The sequence below is a fragment of the Arvicanthis niloticus genome, chromosome 3 (genome assembly GCF_011762505.2).
Source record: "Arvicanthis niloticus isolate mArvNil1 chromosome 3, mArvNil1.pat.X, whole genome shotgun sequence".
Taxonomy (NCBI): Eukaryota; Metazoa; Chordata; class Mammalia; order Rodentia; family Muridae; genus Arvicanthis; species Arvicanthis niloticus.
Window position 1 is genome coordinate 87395695 of NC_047660.1, and position 24551 is coordinate 87420245.

The following is a 24551-nucleotide window of genomic DNA, read 5'->3' on the forward strand; positions in this document are numbered from 1 at the left end:
CATACAGCTAGCAAGTGGAAAGATCCCACACTTAAGGCATGTTTCCCGAATGGCAGAGGGACCACTCCCTCCCTGCTTTCAGGTCAGTCCCCATGAAGATGGGTGTTCCTTGAGGGCAGATCTGTGAGGCTCTTGAACTCAGATGCTCTGTCATCCATCCTAGGGTCTGACTCAGAGCAGTGCTCAGACATGAAGGAAGAAGAGCTGGAAGGAAAGACAGAAGGCAGTGGAAAGTAAAGACGCAGAGCATGAAAGCTGTGGAAGGAGGGGATGAGACACAAAAGGATTCTGAGCTAGACAGGCTGGTCCTTATGATTGGCATCACAGCAAGTCTCTGTGGTGTCTGTTCTTGGCACACATTGTTGTGTATGGTGCATGCTTCCTCACCTGTGGACCCAGGCTCATCAGCTCATCATACCCTGCTTTGGTAGCTGCTCCATGCCCCTGACAGTGATGAAGACTTTGGAGCTGGTAGTGGGGAAGGGAGAGGATGATAAAAGAGGTGTGGCACCTGGACAGAGGTCTTAATAAGGAACTTGAATGATGGATGAACTAAATCTGGGAAGAAATTCAAAGTCTATCTTTGGGATCCCAGGTAGGAAAAGAAGTGGAAAAAAAATGTGGAGGCTCAAAGTTGTGTCTCAGCCTTTGGAAAATTTGCCAATAATCTCCGAGTTCTTCTAGCTAGGAACTCCTCCTGGGTGCGAGGTGGCAGCCTTCATGCATATCACTGTGCATTACAGATGGTAAAATATTCTTTGTACGTACTCTCTGTGCCTGGGTCTTTCTCAGAAATTGAAATAGTAGGGGAAGCAATTTGAAATGTGTTCCTTCATTTCAATTACTTTCGAGAAAGACAGTATTTAAAATACCAGGTGACTGTCTGATCTTTAAGAAGGAGGGAGACCATCACAGATGCAACTTTAGATTTTTGAAAAAAAAAATTCCCACAATTTTACTTCCTTGCTTAATACAGCTTTGCCTTCAGTGGTGGGTGGTGTGTGCTTGCTGAAGTCACACTGGGTTTCAGGCTGGGGCTTTGGCTGGTTCAACAATTCTTTAGACTTCTATGGTCCTGTCTTTGTGTTAGATGCTGAGCCTGGGATAAACAGAGTCAAGGAAAACCAAGTTCCTTCTTCCTGTGTACCCACCTAGTTTTACAGATTGTTTAGTATAACTCATTTAGAAGGAGGCATAAATTCCAACCCAGGGAACTGAGAGAGTCTCAGAGGGAAGAGTGGTCTGAATCAGGTCCTGATGGAGATGTGGGGCAACATTTTTGAAGAAACGGGATGTAGGTGGAGAGTTGTATGCACTCCCACATGTGTGTGTGCGTGTGTGCAAGCGTGATCTCCAGAGAAGGGCAGAGGGCTTCTTTTTCTCATCTCCAGGTTCCTGGTTAGGTAATGAGAATAGCTGATAGAGTCACAAAAATGAAAACAGGAAAAGCGATTTGCTCCAGACTGCTTCTTAGTCCAAGTTAAAGATGCATGAGCTTACTTTGTGTACATTGATAAAATCTTAAGAAGGCTTTTTGTTTGCTTGTAATTTGATTGATTGATACCTTTGAGGTTATTAATTTCTTGGCAACTTTTAAATAAACTTGTGTTTTTGTGTTATTCATTGAAGGTTGGAGGCAGGCTACATTATACACAGACATGACCTTAAAGAGAACATTGTAGCACAGTGCATCAGTATGCAGATACAGGAGACTTTATAGGAAGAGGTTGCAGAAGTCCCTGAAAAGAGATGGTGATAAATCCGAGAAGACATAGTGAAGATGAAGCCAAGGTGTTTAGCAGAAGCAGAGAGGCCACAGCCATATGATGCAGGCTCTGCTGAAAGAGAAAATGTGGAGGGAGCTACCGGAGGGGAGCCCAGAACTAGCTGTGAACAAGGAATGTGCAAGAGGGGGAGATTCAGAAATGAGTGGACAAGGAGAGGGCCATAGTGTCTGGAGTCCTATAAATGAGAGGGCTTCAGGACAAGTCTCTTGTGGAGACTTGCATTGTGAAGATGAAGAGGAAGAGAGTCACCATTTTGATGGCTTTGGCAGGAGCTTTAGAACACAGTGACACAGATAGAGGCAGACTTTGATTAGAGTGACCCCTAAGCAGCAGCAGCAGGCCATGCTTGGGAGGGAGAAGGCATAGGCATGGGGATCTACCTCTCTGCCTCTGATGGTCCCTGGTCCTTGCTGACACCTCCTTTTTCTCTCTGGTAACTCTGCTGTCTCCCAGGCCTTGATGACCAGATGGCCAATGCTCTTCATCTGTTGTCAAAGATGCCTCATTTTGGGACTTTCCAGACATTGTTTCTTCTGTCTTAAGTGGTTTCTCTGAGGGGTTTCTGGTGCTACCTCCTCCTCACTGATGCTTTCTCATGGGGGACTTGCCTCTTCCCACCCCTGTAATTTGCTTCTGTCCAACATGGATTTTCTTCAGAGCTTGTCAGTACTGAAAATGATCTATTCTGTTGTTTATTTATTCTAGGCCTGTTTCCGGCCCCACCCCCAACCCTAGTGTAAGTCATGACAGCAGGAACACGGTGGGCTCATTCAATTTTAGTTCCCAGATCCCAGTGGGGGAAAGCTCTCAGTGGCTATCTGAAGAAGGAACACATTGGTGAACACTGAAGGAGGATTCACTCAGTCAGACTGGAGACTGGAATGACTTCTGATGTCCAGAGCTCTTGAGAGGCTAAGAGAGGGCAGGAAATCTGGAGGAGACATTACTGGAGGCCTATCCTAGGTTTGCCGTGCCATATTGTCTGTGCTTCCAGCCTGCTTCTTCTGAGGATGGGACTCATTCACTGTCTGTGTGGAGTGCTGAAACCACTGTTTATTCTGGTTCTCACTCCTTCAGAAAACCAGGGTCTCTTTCTGAGTAGATCCCAGGTAGGTATGATCTGACCTTAGACAGTACCATTTCTGGGGTCATCAGTCAGTCTGGTTGAGGGAAGGCTTTATTCAGCATGAGCCTGGGTTAAGGCCCAGACTACATGGCAACACTCTCCAGCTCCTTCCTTATCTTTTTTCTTGGGAGAGTTCTACCTTCCTGAGAAGCAGCAGAATAGACAGCAGGCTTTAGTGCTGAGCAAAGTAGCATGGCATTGCAGACTCTCTTGCAAGTCGAAAATGACTTTGGTTGGACAAGAGGCTTCCCTGGTCTTGTTCTTTGGGAACAGGTAGAAGGTAATGAAGTCAGCTTGTGCTCTGACTGGTTCTTTGCTCCAGCTCTTCCCAAGTACAGCTGAAAAAGAGGCTGAGACTGACCTTTTCAGCCAAATGGGAGCTGCGGGTGTAGCTAGGGATGATGTCTCTTGGGAACGATGCCTTCGGCAGCATCAGTAATACCAGGCGTGAAGAGCTTGCTGTTGCTAACGGGAACTTAAACTCTTCCTGATGGCTCAGTCTCATTGGGGGATGCCTGAAAAGAAGCGAGAAAGGCAGTATCGAGGGCATGCAAGAGTTCTGGGACCTTCGGTTTCTCCACATGTACATCTTCTTCCCAGTATCTGGGTGTCCTAACATGTGCCACACAGTCATGTATTCTTTCCTCTCTAAAGACATGAAATAGTGCTGTGGAGTGAGAGGGTGTTAGGAAGGGGTACTGGTAAAGGGACTGTGGGGACTTCTATTCCAGGATGACATTGCAGGTTGTGCTACCATGATTCATGAGATCATTCATGTCATGAGGTGGTCCTACCAGTCCAACAAAACCATGTGAACTTTAATGGCATGCACACTGTATAAACATGTAGAAACATTCTGTGGGTGTGGTCATTCTGTCACCTTATCAATACACTGTTCTCTTAAAAGGTGCAGAGAGGAGCAGGAGATGGTAGCAGGGACTCAGGGTCTTTGATGCTTTCCCTGTCAGTTGTGATCATATCTAGGTCATAGGTTAGGCCATGGGGCACTGAGAACTGCTAGAATCTTGGAAAAGCTGCCAGAGGACACGTGGCCTTGCTTGAGTCTGGCTTTCTTTCCTGTGAACAGTGCCACAGATGATCTTTAGAAGGTACAGGCCTTACTCTTTTTCTGCATCTTCATGAGGAGGACCAGACATAATCCAGTGCATGACTTTGGCCTTTTGGGTAGTCACTGCTGGTAATCAAGCTGTCCCCAAACTCAGAGACTTAGAACAAGAGTCATTTGTTATTCTTGATGACTTGATAGTTCACCCCAGTTGTTCTACCTGGTCATACGCAACACTGGGCTCTGCTGGCATGTGACCACAGTGACTGCTTGGAGACCAGCCATATTTTTCTTTGTGTGTCTCAGTATCTCATCAGCAGGCTCCCCTGAGGGTGTTTATATAGTAGTAGCCAAGTGCAATGGCAGAACTGAAGCATACAATTGCTCATAACACTGTTTATGTTAAGTTTACTTCTGTCCTATAGGTCAAAGCTATCTATGTAGCCAAGGCCAGAAACAAAGACAGAGGGATGTTCAAAGAGATGAAGAAAAGGCACAGGACTGGAGAGACTGTTCCAAGGGGCCTAAAGGCAGCCATCTACTTAGGGACACTGTGTATACTACACTGGCTGCTGGGTGCTGTGATAGTCTCAGGGTTATAATGGGCAGTGCTATATTTAGGAGAGGGTTGATACCTGTATTGAATGTTTCTAAAAATTGATTGCTTCTCCAGACACCTGTATTTTTGCACCTTTGTGCAATCTCCAAGTGACCCCTCCTCTTTCTGTTAGTGTTAAGCAGAGCATGCTTGCTGTACCTGACTTATTTTCACTTGACACAAATTGTTCTAGGTTTATCTATGCTTCCACACGTGACTACATTTCATTACTTTTTATGGCTGAATAGTATTCCATTATATGTATAACTTATATTTTCTCTACCCACCCACCCATCCATGCATCCATCTATCCATCCATGCATGCATCCATGCATGCATCCATCCATGCATGCATCCATACATGCATCCATCGATCCATCGATCCATCGATCCATCCATCCATCCATCCATCCATCCATCCATCCATCCATCCATCCATGCATGCATGCATCCATCCATGCATCCATCTATCCATCCATCCATCCATCCACCCCCCCATCCATCCATGGATACTTAGGTTGATTTCACAGTTTGCATATTGTGAACAGTGCTGCAAAATAGATACTTAAACAGGCTATTGCCAAATCTATTGCTTGATTTGTACAAGCTGATAGTAAGGCCCTATTGCTAGGGATAATACCTGTACAACTCACTGAACATGCGGAAGTTGGGCTGCTGCCTAACTAGGGTCTTCACTACTACTGGGTAGTTCATGGTACTGGAAGGTACCCTACATGCTATCAAAGCAGAAATGTAGACACAAACCCAGCTACCAAACCTTCAGTTTAAAATGGTGACCTGCTTGCAAGGTGTGCTAGTAAAATAGTGGCACAAAGCATGTGTGATAGCAAACCAACATCTAAATGGATGTAGGGCCCACTCCATGAGATTCTCAACACTGCTTAGGGGGCCAAGAACAGCAAAAGGAGTATAGATAGCAATGGATGACCCTTAATGATATTCTGCTAGACTCATAGGTCAGTGTATTGTTTAGCCATCATCAAAGATGCTTCCTCCCACAATAGATGGAGGTAAGTATAAAGACACACAGATAGTTAGATGGGACACAGATGGGACCAGATAGGGTCCCATCCCTTGGAGAAGTGGGAACAAGCCCCCATCCCTAACCCAGGAGCTATCTCCAATTGATATCCACTTGCAAGTGAAAAATTTATTTTTCTTCAATGGAGTCTCAATGGGTATAAAAAACCCACTCTTTTAAAAAAAATTAATTAATTAATTTTTTCTGCTTCTCTTCAGAAAAGGGAGGCCTCCCATGGATATCAGCCAGCACTGACATGTCAAGTTGTAGCAAGACTAGGCACATCTGTCTTCTTCTATTGAGGCTAGAAGAGGCATCCCAGTAGAAGGAAAGGGTTCAAAAGTCAGGCAACAGTCAGAGACAACCCCTGTTCCTGATGTCTTCCCATATGAAGACCAAGCTGCACAACTCTAATATATGTGCAGTGGTCCTAGGTCAGTCCCATGCGTGCTTTCTAGTTGGCAGTTTAGTCTCTGTTAGTTCCTATGGGCCCAGGTAGTTAATTCTGTGTGTTTTATTGTGGTGTTTTTGGCCCCTCTGGCTCCTACAATCCATCTTCTCCCTCTTCCTCAGGATTCCTTGTGCTTCACCTAATGTTTGGCTGTTGGTCTCTGCATCTGCTTTCATCAGTTGCTCTGATGTGAATCTTCTCTGATGACAGTTATGCTAGGCTCTTGTCTGCAAGTACAGTAAAATATCATTAGCTGTGTCAGGGGTGGACTCCCTTGTGTGGCATGGGTCTCAAGCTGGACCAGTCATTGGTTAGTGACTCCCTCAATTTCTGCTCTATCATTACCCCTACACATCTTGTATTCAGAACAAATTGTGGTAGAAGGTTTTTTGGCTGGGTTGGTATCCCAGTTCCTCTGTTGGAAGTGTTGCCTGGTTATAGGAGATGGCCAATTCAGGCTCCACATCCCCCCTTGCTAGGAGTCTTAGTTAGGGCATCCTCATAGATTCCTGGAGTTTCCATTGCCCTGGTTTCTAGCTCATCCCAGAGATGTTTCCCCTCCCCAATTCCAGTTGTCTCTCCCAGTACTCTCTCCCTCTGCCTTCCCCACCTGATCCTTCTTGTTTTTATCCCCACCCCCACCTCTGTACAGTCTCCCCACCCCTGTTCACTCACCATGTCTGTTCTATTTCCCCTTCTTAGTGAGATTCATGCATTCCCTTGTTGTGCCCTCCTTGTTACTTAGTCTCTCTGGTCTGTAGACTGCAGCATGATTGTCTTTTGCTTTACAGCTAATACCCACTTATAAGTGAATACATACCATGTTTGTCTTTCTGAGTCCTGGATACCTCACTCAAAATGATTTTTTTTTTTTTTAGTTTCATCCTTTTGCCTGCAAATTTCATGATAATATTTTTTTTAACAGCAAAGTAATACTCCATTTGAAAAGGTACCACATTTTCTTTATCCATTCTTCAGTTGAGGGACATCTAGGTTGTTTCCAGTTTCTGGCTATTATAATTTAAGATGCTATGAGCATAGTTGAACAATTGTCCTTGTGGTACAGTGGAGTATCTTTTGGGTATACACCTAGGAGTGGTATAGCTGGGTCTTGAGGTAGATCTATTCCCAATTTTCTGAGAAACTGCCAAGGTGATTTCCAGAGTGATTGTACATACAAGTTTACACTCCTACCAGCAATGGAAGAGTGCTTCCCCTTGCTCCACACCCTAGCTAGCATGAGCTGTCTCTTGAGTTACAAAACCACTCTTAAGGCCAGCCCTACACCCAGCAGTAGATAGCCAATGTAAAATGAATTCAATGGTAGGTGTTTTAATCTCATAATGCTTTGTTTGAGTATTTTTTATTTCTTTTATTTTTGCTTTTGTTTATATATGATTTCCAATTTTGTGTTTTATAGGATTCCTATGTGTGCCAATGTGTGTGTGCATGTGTGTGTATATATGTGTGTGTATATATGTATATATACTTATATACATATATACATATATATGTATATATACACACACACATATATATATATGAATCTATATATGTTTCTTATACTTTTTCAGCTCTTTATTTTTCTGTTTGTTTGTATTGTCCTATATAGGTTACAGGTTTATTTTGTTTTATTTATTATTATTATTGATGTCTGTTTTCTGATGAGAGAGCAATAAAGGATTTGGATGTGAGGAGTTGGGGAGGATCTGAGAAGAGTTGAAGGAAGAGACAACCATAATCAGAATATATTTTATGTAAAAAACTATTTTCAGTAAAAAATAAAATTAAGTAACATAGGGCTGATCTCATAGAAGCAGCGATGTCAGGAGTGGGATGGGAAAGGAGAGGAAGCTGGTTATCAGACACAGGGTCCTCTTGCAGGGATTAAGTTCTTGGGTTGTCATAAGAACTTGTGTTAAATTCTGCAACATAGTTGGATGAGACTAATTTGAATGCTCTGATCATATATAAATATGTATGAAGTGATAGATAAACCAATTTACCTGACTTGCTTATTGTAGTAAAGGGAACTCTTGGTCCATGACAGTGGGAAGTCCAGGAGACAGTGTCAGATGCAGACAGACCTCGAGGCTTGAATAGCATCAAAATGGCTGTGTCACAATTCCATACCTGCCTGCTTCTGTGTTGGTTCCATTCTTGGCTAGGTGTCCCTTTGGGGAAGTTGCTAGGGTTGTGCAGCTGTTGTTGAAAGTTCATTAGACTTATAATTAAGAAGCAAAATGGCCCCTGGCCCCTCACAACAGTAGGTCAGTACGAGCGTGCCATCTTTCTAGGCTTTAGAATTCACACTGAAATCCCACCCTCGGGCAATTGGTTCAGTAGCTTATCTTGTTAGGGACTCCATCTGAAGGCTGAGAAAGTCTCAGTGAAGGACCTAGGCCATTTATTCATCTTTGAGTCAGTTAGAACACGAGTTTCTGATTGGATTTGGGATCTTGGTATAAAGCAGGAGGAAAGAAATTCCAGGGAGAAGAAAAATCAGATCCTGAAGCAAGATATAGCCTTTTCCATTGGTTAGGGATTGTCTCAGGAGATGCTGACATTCAGAGGGTTAGAGAATGACCCATGGTTAGAATTGCCTACCCAAATTCAGCTCTCTTCAGGGTTGTCAGTTGTCTTATCTGACTGTAGATGATTGAGATACCTCAGATATGAGGTATAGAGGGAGATGAAGAAAACCTGGGGTAGGATTACCAGTCCACGTAGCCTGGAGGGCAGAACTCAGACTACATGGGAGAGTACAAGAGCTTGTTACAAAGGGTGGATTCTGGCATAGTTTGAATGGCAGAAAGAATTCCTGATACTGTAAGTCAGCCATCTTATATCCTGGGGCTGGATGCTGATCAGGAATACTGGGTCTAAGTTGATGCCTTGCAGCCTGCTCTGAATAAGTGAAGTAGATGAAGACCCTTGTTTCTTCTGGTGGTTGCGTGGGTTGGGTGTGTTGGGGTTAGTTGCCCTACCAGATAGATCCATTCCCACTTAAAAATGATTCTTCCCCTCCCTCTTCTCCCATGCTCAGATATCCGTGGGCTCCAAAGCTTTCTGGATCAGGCCTCACGGCTGGGTCTTGACGTCTCTTTACAAAAGGTGGACAAGAACATCAGTCACGTGTTCACCAGCCTCTTCACCACCATGAAGACGGAGGAGCTGAATCGCTACAGGGACACACTGCGCCGTGCCATTCTCCTGCTTAGCCCACAGGGGGCACACTCCTTCATCAATGAGGTAGGTCATGGGATCTGAGGCTACTCATGCCTGATGCCCAGGGGCCACTGAATGGTCCAGGTGTGTACCAGAACTGCAGAAAACATAGGACTCAGCCCACAGCACCTGACCATTAGGGAAGAGGCCTGAATATGACTTGGATACTGGTTTGTCCTCAGCAGGTGACACAATTCCTTCACTGACTGAGGAGGCTTTGGGGCTGGTGAGAAGCCTGCTTATGTTACTGTGTGAATTTTCTGAGTTGAAATCCAGCATTTTTATTCTCTTTAATTTTTTTTCCTTTGGTAACAGGTATACACCTATAGGGATGAAGCGAATTTCTAGCTCTCTAGAGAAGTGGGGGATTTTTTGACATTTGATGGAGATGTCTGTTGCGTATCAAGTGATACCTGGAGTGAGTGTCTTTCTTAGGTACTTGTACTGATCTGTGTGTGCTTCTTTTAAAAACACCTTTATTAGGGATGCAGACTTTCTAATGAAGACCAGGAAGGCCTACTAATTTAACAAAGAATCCATTAATTTGAGATTAGGATAGCAAACTGTGGACTAGAATGAGCTGACCAATTGGTGCTGGCTCCAGAGGTCTCATGGCAGAGAGGCAATAAATAGGTAGTTGCTAGTCAGTCCCTGGGATTGAGGTTTTGTTTGTTTGTTTGTTTGTTGGGAAAAGGGGTTATTGGGAGTATGAGGTATCTGCGAACAAGTTAGGGCCCAGTGGATTATGGGATCATGGAGCAGTGGGATGATACCCCGGGTTTCTCACATAACCCAAGCCATGTTGGCCAGCCCATTCTGAAAGTAAAATGAAAGAGAAAGGCAGAATTACACTAATTCCATCTGATGTACTTTGCTTGCTTATTCTGCTTTCCCCTCTAATTAATTATCATTCAAAATGCTACCTCATGCATCAGGAACCAGCACGAAGCCCACTGCTGGAGAGCTTAACATTGGGAACGCTTAATTTGGTGTAGTTGGCCAGCAGCCGGGACGCTCTCAGCTAATCAGGCCCCAATTGTGCTGGTGGTCAGCCAGACTGTGCTGTCCTGTGGGTTCTCAGCTTCTTCACCAGAACAGTCTTCTCTGTATGCAGTGATTCAGCTTCGGGTTAGCAGTACTGACATGCCCAGCCTTTCTCAGAATGTTCCCAGTGGTGTATTTGCAGAAGGCTGCTCACAGGGCGACTTTTCTCTCTGTTGTTTATTGCCAGACTCAGATTCTGCCTGGGGAGAGTGTCCACAGATTCTGTCACCAGCTTCCCAGCTTCTCACTTTCATGCTAATTCCTTGGCCTTCCTGCTTTTTCTTCCCTCTATGTCACTGGCCTGCTGGGAAGCTTGGGAGAGGAAAGAATATGAGCTTTGCAGTTACACAGTTTCAGATCTAGTCTCTGATCTAATTCCTATCTGTGTGACATTGATCAATTTGCTTGGTCCTTGTAGCCCCAGTTTTTGCATCTGTTAAGATAGTGGTGAAGGAGGAGGCCGTAATGATCAACATTTGGTACCAAGCTCTTATCGTAGCAGCCGACTCTTTTAGCTTCGTATACACATATATTTTTCTTCTACATGAATCTAGGCCTTTCTTGTATCTAGGCCCCAGAAGGATTTACACTTAACTACAACTGGTCTAAATATGTTATTTCCAAGTGATTAATTATGCAGACTCCTGTGGTGCAGGGTGCACTTTGCTTGGCTTTAGCCAGTTGTCTTTTCTAATCCATCAGTGTGTGTTCACAAATCTTTGTGTCTCTGGGTGGTTGGTGGTGAGACTTCCAGTGGAGTGGCCCTTTCCCTTGTCTGGAGACTGAGTGTGAGGGCAAGCCCTGAATTCTGAGTAGAAGGATCTACCTCCTCTGTCTTTTCTCTCAGCTCCTATAATGAAAGTCCTAGTGTCAGGATCCCTGCTATACCATCAGAAACAGAGGAGGCTATGTTCTCCCGATACCCACAGTGGGCCTGGCCCCTTGTGTTTACTTCCTCAGCAGCACACTTTGCAGATGAGGAAATCAAAGAATACAGAGGTTAAGTGATTTGTATAAAGTCATTTTAACTAAGAGGCAGAATGGAATTCCAGTCTAGGTATGGGCTGGTCCAGAGCCTCTCCTCCATGGTTGGTGACCACAGAGGACACAGTGTGTTATACTTTCTGTCATGGACACATGTGGATGTGCCAGCTCTGTAGAGAAAGATATGCTTGAAAGCTTTCCCTACACCTATGTTACTGTGTAAACATAGATGGCAAATGGACCTGGAGGCTGCAGGAGGACATTTCTGTCCAGCTGTCTAGGCATGCAAGTCATCTGAAAGATGGGGAGCTCAATCCTGTGCAGTGGTCCTGTCACTGCCTGGGGCCATTGCTCCCTACGCCCATACACAGACTGACCCAATGTCTTATTTGTTAGTGCAGGATAGATAAATCTCATGAGGGTGACCCACTGTGTGCATTTTATGACATTCTAATTACTGTATGGTAAAGTAAGTGCCTCTCAGCTCTACATGACAGTGATAAGCTGCTATGGTGTTGATTGGGAGGGTGCAGAAGAATTGTAGCCCATCGTGGTTGTGTGCACTTCCCAGCTGCAATGCCTTCTTTCCAGCATTCAGAAAGCATGGCTGAGTGGGAGTGGATGAAGACAGGTAGCTCTGCTGGAAACTTACATTTTACGAAATGTGAATCCGCTGTTGTGGCTGATACTTTCATTGTTGTTAGTCAGAAGCCCTGCCAATTGTGACCTGACAGGCTGCCAGTGAACCAAGTTGGGAGCTGCTTCTCTAACTAGTAGCCTTAGTGAAGCAGATCAGTGCTATCAGCCCTTGGCCCCGGGGTTACATCGCATCACTGGATTATCTGTGATTCTGCATTATGAAGGACAGTGTTGTCTGGGGCTAGCAGATGTCCAAACTCTGGTCTTGATGATTCCTGGGAGTGTGGGTTGCAGGCGACTGAGGCCTTGGTGTCTGCCTGGGTCCCTGTGGGCTCATGGATTCATCCCCACTACTGTTCACCACTCAGTCTTGATTTCATGTCCTCACCTCTCAGGTCTTTGAAGTCAGTCTCACCAGCCATGATGTTAACACATTGTCTTTAAAAGGTAATAAGAGGGCTAAGTATTTGGCTTGGTGTAGAACAGTTGGCTAACATGTGCAAAGATGCTATCCCTAAGACAACAGTAAAACAGAAACAACAACAAAGTAAAGGTGATGAGAAGGCCTCACTCTGGAGCAGCTGAGCTTGGAGGAGAAGCATCCCCTGGAGCAGCTGAGCTTGGAGGAGATGTCTCCTGACCCTGGAGTAGATGAGTTTGGAAGGATAGTGTTCTGGTATTCTCATCCCAGGCCCGTGATTACCACATTGATGTCCTTGGTGCTTGCTAAACACTTTCTTTCTCCAGCAAGACTTGTTATGTTCAGCTCTTGGCCTTGAAGGGAGGGTTGCTCCTTTCAGTCATCTTAACTTGGGAGAAGATGGGGCTCATTGTCTTTCCAGTGAGGCTTTAGCACAGGCTGTTGAATGGTTTTAGTGGGCTTTAGTAAGTTTACCTTTGATGTTATCTTCACTCAAACCTGTCAGCTGGCTCAAGAGGTGGGGAGGTGGGTGTGGGCCTTTTTATCTTACTCCAGAGCCTGGAAAACCTCAAGTAATGAAGTCAGAAGCTGTCAAGAGGGACCAAGATCAAGGTGTTGCCCTGGGAATCCTACTCACCAACAGCTTCTGGAGTTGTCTTCCACTCACATTGTCCCACTTGTAACGCTTCCAGATTTAATGAGCCTCAGTACTGTGACTTGGTTCCTGCTGCTGTGGGGCTTTCTTCTTGGTCAGGGAAGATGGAGGTATGAACAGCTCCTGTTATCTACAATGGCAGAAGGATGGAGAAGTACCCGGTATCTGGGGAGACAAAGCAGCAGTGTCCAGGAGGCTTCCTGGACTCAGCAATAACAAGCCTAGGTCTATAGGAAGGAGCTGGCACTAACTAAATGGATACGGAGGGTCAGAAGGGCGATGGATATCTTAGCATCTGTGATATGTGAGCCCAGAAATTGATTAAACCAAGGTTAAGTTGATGGTGGCTGGAGGGGCTTCAGAGAACCCAGGGTTTAGGTGGGATCATTTGTGGGTCATTTTCAGGTTTTAGAGGCTAGTGGTCCACAATTTGTATCTTCCTGTTCTCATCTCTCTCTGTGTCAGGTTTGATGGAGGTGACCAGCTCTCTACTGCCAGTTTGTTCTTCTTTGGCTGTGTGTATTCCATTTGTCACCAGGTTTATCTACCATCCACCCATCCATCTACTCAGTCACCTTTGCACCCACACTGTCGGGTGCCTCCTATGGATCAAGAACCATACTAAGTACCAGGATGCAGGAACTAGTCTTCTCCTTGAGTTCACCTGGGCCACATGCTGCAGAGCATCCTCAGGAACAAAGAAAGAGGGTGTGACCCAGGGCTCCCACGCACTGAGTCTCTCACTGAGAGCTCTTGAATTTTGCCCTTTCACTTCATCATTGTGGGCCTCTGCTTTTGGCTGCTTACAGTCCCTCTCTCCTTCACTTATTCTGTATTTCCTTTTCTCTCTATTCCCTTTGTCTCATTAGAAATGAAGGACTAGCAAAATACACTGTGTAGAAGATTCCTGATTCTTGCCCTTTGTTCATGATGATAAGCACAGCTTTCTCCTCTCCAGTGCCTGTGTGTTCCCATATCTATGTGTCCCATAAAAGTTGGGCACACTTTCCTTTCTATTGTGATGTAAAACTGTAGGTCAGCAGCAGCTGTGTGACACTTGCTTTTTTATCATGAGAGCCCCCAAAGCCTGTTCATCCATTAGAGAAATACCTGGGTGGTTTTTAAATCATTCTTGCTTCGTGTAGAAAGGCTTAAAGGTGGGTTTTCTTTTTGAGTGTTTTGGCGGCTCCTTTGGCTACTCAGCAAGTCCTAGGGTACTTTATTAATCCAGGACTTTGGTTTTAAAACTTCTGCTGTTGGGAAGACTTATAATTGCCTTGGAATCCTATTCTAGGTCAGCAAACAGCCGAGGCTGCTTCTGTAGGTGAAGTAGATTAGGAGTAAACATTAGTGTAAACAAGTGTGGGAGACTAGCTTACATCTATCTACGAATGTATGTATGTGTGTATGGGTGTATGTATGTATGTATGTATGTATGATATACACACACACATACACACACATGCCTACTATAGCATATAACCAAATAGTAACTTGTAAAACTAGATACTCAAACTATCACAATCTCTTAGGCACCTGAACACACACACACATAGACACACAGACACACACACACACACACACACACACACACACGCACACACACACACACGAAGACATTCCCATGGAAAAATGCACACTGCAGTGTGCACCTGCATTAACTAGAGTGCTGACCTCCTGGCAGCACAGCAGTCTGGGCCGTCTTTACAATGCTGGGAAGGGAAAGGCAGTGACAGTGTGACAATGGCAGCAGGCAACATTTACCTTTGTGGTGAGGCACCAACAGACTCTTCTGCAGTAGAAGGATAGGAGGAAGATTGAGGGAAACAGCTGCAGGGCCAGCCTGTCATTGCTCTGGAAATGTGTGGTACCTTTTATCTCAGGCTGGGCAGAATACAGAGGGCAACAAAGGTAGAAAGGCTTTCCTCATCCACATCTCTCCTCAGCTTGGCTTCCCAGGCTGACAGCATGGCTGGAGGCTAATTTAATCCTAAATGCAAGTGGGTTGACTCCAAGCAATTTCTTTTCTGATTCTGCTGCTACAAGCGAACCCCCCACAATCTGCATATAAAGCCTTTTTACTACAGTTGTCAAAAAGGTAAATTAAGGAATCACAGCACTCTGTTGTCCCACGTGATATGTGCAAATATCTCTCACTCCATCCAACACTCCAACACGGCAAATCTCTAGCAGACGACTTTATCACTCAGAGCTAGCATAATTCTATGCCATTTAAGTATCATTTACCAAGATATTTTAAATTACTAATTAATTATAAAAAGATTAATTTTTAAATAAGGCCCCACATTTGCATTTAATTATATCCCACTATTTATGGATTTTAAAGGCCTGGCACTTTAACAAAAGTGCTGTGAATTGGAGAGGTTCATTGTTTTCTGTTACAACTTCTTAGAAACAAAATCACGAGGAAAAGTCATTTCCTGGTATGTTTTTGCTGGTTTGCAGCTCAGTGGCTGTGAGAGGAAGGTTGATCTCAGGACCTGCTGCCTCCAGGATGCACCTCCTTCCTGTAGAGCTGGTTTATCAGCCACCCATCCACTACCTGCTGTGGTTCCCATCCTGTGGCCCAGAATGTTATGTGCAGGGCATGAATCTGCTCATCTCTGCTAACCCCATTTTCAGGACTGAAAAATTGATGATTGTAGGGTCCCAGGGACACTGACTCCTGAGCCCAGACAAACATTTGTTTAGAGCCTCAGATGCTAGTGAACATATACTGTGGTAGTTTGAATAGGAATGGTCCCCATAGACTTGTTATTCAAACAAGTTGCTTGGTACATAGGCAGTGGCACTATTAGGAGGTGTGGCCTTGTTGGAGGAAGTGTGTCACTATTGGCATGTGCTTAGATATGCTCAAGCTATGTCTATTGTGAAACACAGCCTCCTTCTGCTGCCTGTGGATCAAGATATAGAACTCTCAGCTCCTTCTCCAGCACCATGTCTGCCTGCATGTCGCTATGTTTCCTGCCATGAGGATAATGGACTAAACCTCTAAAACTGTAAGCCAGCCCCAATTAAGTATTTTCCGTTATAGGAGTTGCTGTGATCATGGTGTCTCTTCACAGCCATAAAACCCTATCTAAGACACATAGTAAACGCATTCTTAATGTTTTTGCCGAGCAGAAGCACCTGAGTAAACATGACTTTGAAAGAACTTAATGTTTGATTTTTGTTATTTCAAAGGAGAATCCAAGCAATCATGGAGAGATAGTACGTGAAAGTCAGTGGACTTTAGTGATTACTCTCTGCTGAATGTTGCTTCTGGTCTGCATTATCTTCATTCTTCATGTTCAGGGATGCTCAAGGAAGCTGGCATGCTTCTCCTTGGAGTCAGAGACAGAGAGAGGGAGAAGGAAGGGCTAGGCAGGGGAACCTGAAGCAGGGGCATGATGGGACCTTGGGTTCTATCTTTTGCTGGTCATTAAATAGTTGAGAAAAGTGTTAGTCTTCTCTATGTCTTATTTTCAGCTTGCTCCTTCATTCAGGAGGCATGGGGCTTAAAGAATAGACACAAGTATAGGCAGCCTGCAGCAGCTGAAATAACTTGGTTACCCTTTTTATACCTTAGTACCCAGGCACTAAGTGTTTTCAGATTAGAAGGCCTTTTCTGAAGTGACATGGACAAAGGAACTAGATAAGAAGCCTGGTGGGGGACCCACAGGAAAGTGTTACACAAGGCAGAGGTGAGGTGGAGCTGTGTGAATTGGCATGAACCCACTTCAAAAAAACATTGTTTGAGCCATACAGCCCACATCTGGTTCATTGATCTGCACAAGGTAGCTCCCAGATGGAACCTTCATACTTGGAGCTGGCAGGAGCTTGCTATTGGTCACTTACTGTCTGTATGGGAGCAGCTTGTCCACCTTGAGAGGAGTTGGACTTTGTATCAGTTAGCTGATGCTGTGTAACACATATCCTACAACTCAATGTGCTTAAGCAACAGTGTTTGGTTGTTGGTAGATCTGCGTAAAGTTGACTGATGTGGGCACATTAATACCTCTAGCTCTCTTGTGAGGATGATGCTGGCCAGCTGTGATCTGAGATGATGGGATGACCAGCCATGGGTCTTTTATTGATAGGCATGTAAACTAATGCATGACAGCAGCAGAGATCCAGAATAGACAATAGAGATGCCCAGGGCTGCTGTAAATCTAGCATCAGATCTTGCACTGTTGCTTCTGCTTCATTCTCTTAGCCACAGGACCAGCTGAGGTGTAAGAGACTCTGCCCTTGAGTTACATGTGTGAAGTCATATGAACAAGGAAAGGCAGTGTGTGGGTTTTGGGGATAATCCATCATCACCCCAACATGCAGATGGAAGACAGGCTTTCCACATATGAGAAGGAAGTGGTTGGGCATGAGCTTGGGCCATTGCCCTGTTTCCTTATTTTGTTTCAACATTGTTCAGCTTTGGGGTGGGGATGAAAGAAGGTATAGAATGAAGAGCAATGGTCCCAGCCTTTGTGTATCAAGTTGGCTTTTTGTAGACCCAGCAGCTAATTGCATTGTTGAAACAATGCTAGAGGAGCAGGGCTGTGGCAGAGCAGGGAGTGTGATGGAGTGGTCTATATTTCAGAGCAGCTTGTCTCCGGGCCCAGCTTTTAATGCTATGTGTTTGTGGAAAGAGACTTGTTGCTCATGACAGATGCAGGGGAAGCCATCTTTTTCCTAAATCTTTGCAGAGAGCCTTTAATGAATATCACTCTGATACAGTGATCTAGGAAAGGCAAGCTGGACACTTTGGGGGAGTCCAGACATATCATTCATGAGTCTGTCAGTAGAGTTGGGTAAGATCAACTGACCTAAGAGAGCTTCATCTAGGGAGGAGGGCTCCTCCCACCTGCTCCCCCGTTGGCAGCTGGAAGAACTGTTTTCTTGGGAAATCCTGAACCGTAGAGATCATTTACATCTTTCTTCTGTTTAGGAGTAGGGGAAAGATATGGTTCTAGGCAGACCTGCCTCACCGTTTTCCTCTGTGACTCCCCCTAGTCTTGGTTTCCCATTTGCATGATGAGATTTCCTTCCTTGGAATCATTAGTTTAGCCTAAGAATTGTCAGTTTGTCATGAAGGGGCAGGTGTACCACCTTCCTTTGACTCAGAGTCTGTCATGGTTCTAGGCAACCAGGAGGTACCCTTGACTATTATATGAATGGAGAATGAAGGTCTCAGAATGTGTAAAGCTGCAGTGCATCAAGGATGTGGAGAAACATGGGGCATGACTCTGAGCGAATGCAATGTTACCAATTTGGTTGTATGCTAGTGCTTGCCATCAAGGCTGTGATTGCGACCTACCACTGAGATGGTGGACCTGGAGAGAAGTGGGTTTTAGTTTTTTGGTGGGCTATAAGAGGTACATCTACTACTTACTCCCTAGCTGTGCATGGGATGGCTCAGCATCTCCCTGTGCCCAGTTCACTATGCTCCATATTGTCAGCTATGTTCTCTTGTGCCATGATGTTAGGGAAAGGGCAACCAGAAGGCATCGTGGTTCATGACTGGAACTTTGGAGCTTGGGACAAAGGAGTTACTGGTTATACAAATGCAAATATGAGAGAAACATAACCTGGCAGTGGAACACAGAAGGAAATATTTACCCAGAGAAACACCTACATGTCTACTCTCTAAGGAGCTCTGAGACACTTGGGGGCATATAGGTAGGAAGTAGTTTCTACTACATAATGGGTGCAGGAAGTGAAGTACTTTAAGTAGTGACAGGGCATAGAAGACTAAAAGGCATCCTTTCTCTCATCCACATCACCTATGCTTTATTCACCAAGGCAATCTGAGGTTTCGGATGCTCAGATGACCATGGGATGCCTTTTCAGTGTAGCTCAGGCTGAAGCACAGAGGAATGTCTTGGGATGGCTATTGGTTGAATAGGTGGAACCAACTTGGGGCTGCTGAGTCAAGGGGAAAGTGTTTAATGGCTCAGAGAAGGAGAACCTGGGAATATTCTGCCTCTCCACTCACTCTGTCAGGAAGCATAACTCCTGGAACTGGGTGAGGAAGACCAGATGTGTGTGCAGCTCCAGGTATCAAGGGAAGGGGCAAGCAAGAAGGGACAGACCATTTCTGGTCCTTAGCCATCCAGTTGAGATTGAGAACTGGACTGTCATCACTTCAAAATGTTCTCGGAAAAGAACACAGGGAATCCTGGAGACATTGAAGGGTAGGGAATCTCAGTGTTCCTGAGGCTCCAGATGGTGCCTAGGATAGTGCAGATTATGTCCCCAAACCAGTAGGGTCATCTTAGGCCATTTTCCATCTGAACTGTCATTGGCCCATCCTACTAGAGTTAGCTGTTTAGTGGCATCACAGTGTTGCTGGTTAATAGGCACATGGAAAGAGAGATGTCTGCAGGTATTCTCTGTCTCTAGAGTTACTTTTCATGTGTGAAGGTGTTGTGGCCCGAGCTGCCCTATGTTTGGGGGGCAAAATGTTGTGGACCGCTCTGTCAATGTTGGAACCCGCTCCGGTCCGTGGGTCAGGGTTCAGCAAGAGAGAGAGAGTGAGGACGGACTCGAGGAATGGAGACCAGACAGATTGTGATTCAATCCCGTTTATTCTTCAGTCTCTCCTCTTCTCTCCAAGTCCCAAGTCTTGAGTTCCTAGTCCCTAGTTCCTAGTCCCTAGTGCCTCCAAGTTCCAAGTGCCTAATACCTAATAATCTTCTTCTGAGTTCTCTAGTCCAAGTGTCTTCTTCCTCAATGCCTAATAACTAACTCCAAGTTGTACTCTAGATTGTACTCTCTAACCTAATTCCTAGTTCCAAGTTGTACTCCACTCTTCTGTCTGCCTCTTGCCTTTTGTATGTCTCACTTCTAAGCCACGCCTCTAAGTCATGCCTTTAAGTCATGCCCTTAGGCCTTGTTTCTAAATCTGATCTCTAAGTCACGCCCTTAAGTCTTGGCTCTAAATCACAGCTTTAAGTCTCACACACCCAAGGGAAGATCCTGGGTATCTAAAGCAAGATGTTATCAGAGTGTGCTCAGCTGTTGTAGGCTAATGCAATCAAGTCTCTGGTCAGGGTATATGGCTCAAGATGGCTGCAAGGATGATATCTGCCTCCTGTCAGCTCCCCACAGGAAGGCATCTCTCAGGACCCTGTCAGTGGCCAGACTACAACCAAGACACAGTGGGTTTCATCTCTAGATCTTTTAGGGAGCAGACATGGTCTTTGCTCCTAAAGTGCTGCCAAACTGAACTAGAGAAACCCACACTAAAAAAGATCTGTGAGCCTGGGAATTGGTTCCCAGCAGTGAACACCATGTTGGAAATTACTTCACACCTATCACCTTATTGGGTGAGGCAGTGCATCACTGCTCTCTGTAGAATTTTGTGGAGAGGGACCCCTCCAATGCCAGCAGCCATGTGAATTTCCTGTTGGTAGTTCTCCAAATGGACGCTTTAAGAAAAGCTAAAGAATTTTGAGAATGAATAAAATCACCCTTTGGAATGATAGCTAGGAACAATACAAACCACAGATCTGCATGCCTAGGGCCTCCTGGCAGGAGTACCAATGCATGGAGGGACCAGATGGGTGGTGTGTTTACTGTATCAGTGGAGAGGGGTAGAAGGCAATAAGCAAAAGTAATTGAGGTAACGATACCTGCCTTGAAGAGACCCTGGGGGATCCCAGATCTATGCTCATGAGATCTGAATGAGAGAAGTCGGAACCAGGAACACCAGCATAACGGGCATGGAAAAGACCATCGTTTTTGTCTCAGAATGGAACAGTGTCATACAGGAGGCTGAGGGCATTTCTTCTGGCTGTCTATTGTATGTATGTATGTATGTATGTATGTATGTATGTATGTATGTCTATTGTATGGGTAAACCATCCCAAAACGTAGTGGTTTGGAAAAGCTATAATGATTTTACTCACTTTGATTCTTTCCTTGGGTCAAAATGCATTAAGGGATGAGCTAGACAGTTTTGTCCTAGAATCAGCCATGGGCCCACAGTCAGAGCTGGCAAAAATGAGAGGCTGGAGAAGCTAGAGAATCTGGAGAAGCTGGAGAAGCTGGAGGGCAGCTGGGCAATCATCTTCACTTGGCCTTTATATTCTAGTTTTGATGTGAATATAATATAGGGTGGCCTGAGGGTAATAACTTTTTCATGTAGATGATCAGAGTTCAAATATAGGTGATCTGTCAAGCTAAAGGGAAGCTTGAGCCTGCCCATCCCAGGTTTTTAGAGTGATAAGTGAGAGGATGGGTTAGAGTGGAGACATTGTGTCATGCATTTGGACTTTGTGGTGTGAGTGTTCATAATGTTGCCATTTGACAGTGATCTGAATGTTGCTGTCAGGAAAGCAGAACTTTTGAGAAGGCAAAGAATGCATTCAGTATGTATGTATGTATGTATGTATGTATGTATGTATGTATGTATGTATGTTTGTTTGTGTTTATTATCTATCTATCTATCTATCTATCTATCTATCTATCTATCTATCCATCCAGATGCATGTCTATTTAACTATCTCCATCCATCCCTCCCTCTGTTCCCTTTCTTTCTCTCTCTCTCTCTCTCTCTCTCTCTCTCTCTCTCTCTCTCTCTCTCTCTCTCTTTCTTTGAGTCAATATCTTAATATATAGCCAAGGATAGCCCCAAATTCCTATCTTCCCTCCTCTACCTCTTGAGTTCTGGATTGTAGGTGTGTATGTATGATTTCAGATGTGATGGTACTTCACATGAAATTGCAATCTTAGGAACAATGCCCAAAGCAAGAACTGTGAGAAACTTGGAGAGGAAGAATGTGGTAGAGAGATGGAGGTTCAGGGTGTGCTTTCTTGGCCAAAGGGGAGTTAACCATCTTTTCTCTTACTTGACTGTATAATCTTCACTTGTCAAAACTTCTGAGGGTCCCTCATTCCTCCTGAGTTGCCTTTACATGATGTAATGGGAGGAAATTGAAGTCAAGAAAGGATGGATTCCTCAGCTATCTCCCAAAATACCTGGACAGCTGTCTTTGGAATTTCTGATAGCAGTCATAATATTTTCACTGCAGCACTAGAAAGATAGAGTTGTGGCAGAGCCTAGCCTGAAGGACGGTGGTAAGCTGCAGACCAGATGTTCTGCTTGGTATCACTTACTCCACGACAAAGGTACTTCTCATTAAAAAAAAGCAGTATTTCCAAGCCAAGCTGGGAAGTCATGAAGTTAGAGGGAGTAGTTACACTAAAGGTTATATTTAATTTTTATGTCCAAACCAGTGACATTCAGACATTAATTATTCTGTTATAATTAAATTTAGTGATACGTTACATTGCCATATAATGGGATGTTGTTATATAGGACTCCAGTGAGGTTAATGGATCCTGAAGAATAGGACTCAAAATTCAAAACCCAGGAACAAAAGACCTTCAGTGTAGGCAATGAGTTTTCAGTTTATACCGCCCCCCCATACCCCTGGTCATTTATTCATGAACAAGCAAACATTTGTTGAAGAGTCGTGATTGAGAGCACTTGCTGCCCTTCTTTGAAAGCAAGCAAGTAAGACAGTGCAGGGAGATACAAGTGCAGAGTATATGAGGGTGTCCTCTAAGGCTCACACGCCTGTCTTGGGGTAAAAGAAGATCCCTGTAGGATGAAGTATCTGAACTGAGCTTTAAAGGGTGGGAGGAGCCAGCAAAGAAGAACAGAAATGAGAGGACATTCATCAGGGATGTGGCAGCAGGGCTCTGTGTGTGGAAGGTGAGTGAGCATGTGAGCAATACATTTTCTAAGATGGCAACATCAAAAGAGACATGAGGAGGAGGAGGGAGAGGAGGAAGAGGAAGAAGAGGAGGAGGGAGAGGAGGCTGAGCCTGGAAAAGACATTTTATGCCTGTGAGAACCTGGAGTCAATCCTTGAGGTAGTGAAGGCCCTCACAACATGACTAGGATTCTTCTCATGGTTCTGAAAGCTCTATGTGGCTTCAGGAAGTGAGCTTGGCTACATGGTATACCAGGGTAAGGACTGAGGTACCAAGCCTGGATGAGCACTGCCATAGCACTGAGCTAAGACAAGGTAACCAGAGACGGAACTATTTTAGGAAATCATTTAGAATTGTATTCTATAGAACTTAAGGTGAGACTCCATTTTATTTTCAAACAAAATTCTAGGTTCAGTGATCCCATCTTATTTTCCTCATTGTTAGCATTTTGTGTTAATATAGTTGTCATACTGAGTGAACTAACATTTATACATCATTAATTAATGTTCACAGGCCATTTATATTGCCTTAATTTTAAGCCTAAAGTTATCACCCAAATTTTGGATGCTTTAACTCTAGTGTCGAATTTCCTGTGTTAGAATTTATATAATATTTTTTACATGATTGGATTTGTGTTATGAGCTTTGGGAAGACAGGCTAATGGGTAGACTAGTGCCATCCTTATTATATCACATGAAAGATCTGTACTTACTGTAAACATGGCTTACTACTTCTGACATTGACCCTATCATCTGACCAGGACACTTTATGGTCACTGTAGTTTCTTCTTTTCCATGTTGTATCCTTGAAGAATAACCCTGTCTGTGTTCAATGTACTCTTGAATCAAGTGGTATCTACATAAGTTATTTGTATTTTTTAATTAAAAAATTTTATTAATTATTTTATCTATTTGCCCTCTTCCAGGTACCCCCTCCATGAGCCCCCTCCCCTGTCTTTGCCTCTAAGAGGGTGTTCCCCCACCCACCCATCTACTTCTACCTCACCCCTCTAGCATTCCTCTTCTCTGGGGCACCAAGCCTCCACAGGACCAAGCACATCCCCTCCCACTGAGGCCAGACAAGGCAGTCCTCTAGAATTATGGATTCAAAATTATTTTTGTAAGGTTGATGGCGGCAGTGTTGGAAATTTGGTGGTGGTGATAGTAATGGTGGTATGGTAATGACATTTGCAATAGCAGTAGTTGTCATCGTGATAGTGACAGTTGTGATTGTGGTGATAATGATGATAGTGATGGCACCTGTAGTGGTGGTTGTGATGTAGTGGATATTACAGTAATGGTAATAGTGGTCATGATGGTGGTGTCAAACTGTGACGATGGTAATGTCAGTTTTGGTGATAGTGGTACTTACTATGGGGCAATGCTATTTTAATTATAGTAATGGTGTTAGTGGTCACAGTGGTAAGGTCATGATGGTGGTGATGACAGTTGTCACAGTGATGATGACAGTTGTCATAGTGATGGTAATAGTAGCATTGGACAGGATAGCCAAAAGGCATTAGTTTTGTTTTTTTTTTTTAAGTTAAAAAGATTTTATTTATTTACTGTGAATGTGTGTTTTTCTGCATGAGTTTAAGAGCACCATATGCATGCAGCAGACTGTGAAGGCTGGAAGAAGGCATCAGAGCTCCTGGAGCTGGAGGTACAGATGCTTGTGAGCTATCATGTGAGTGCAAGGAACTGAGCCCAGCTCCTTTACAAGAGCAGCAAGTGCTCCTAATGGCTCAGTTCTCTCTTCAGGTTCTAGAAAGAAACTCCTGAATTTTCTTG

General features: G+C 44.4%; 1 protein-coding gene across 2 annotated transcripts in view; it reads left to right on the forward strand.

The window, feature by feature from the left end:
- The window catches only part of Grid1 (glutamate ionotropic receptor delta type subunit 1), a 714697-nt gene that overhangs the window by 186450 nt on the left and 503696 nt on the right, over positions 1–24551 (forward strand). For both annotated transcript variants that reach the window (XM_034499262.2, XM_076931489.1), the window contains exon 4: positions 9117–9322. In XM_034499262.2, the coding sequence (XP_034355153.1) occupies positions 9117–9322 (206 nt within the window). The remainder of the gene's footprint in view (positions 1–9116; positions 9323–24551) is intronic.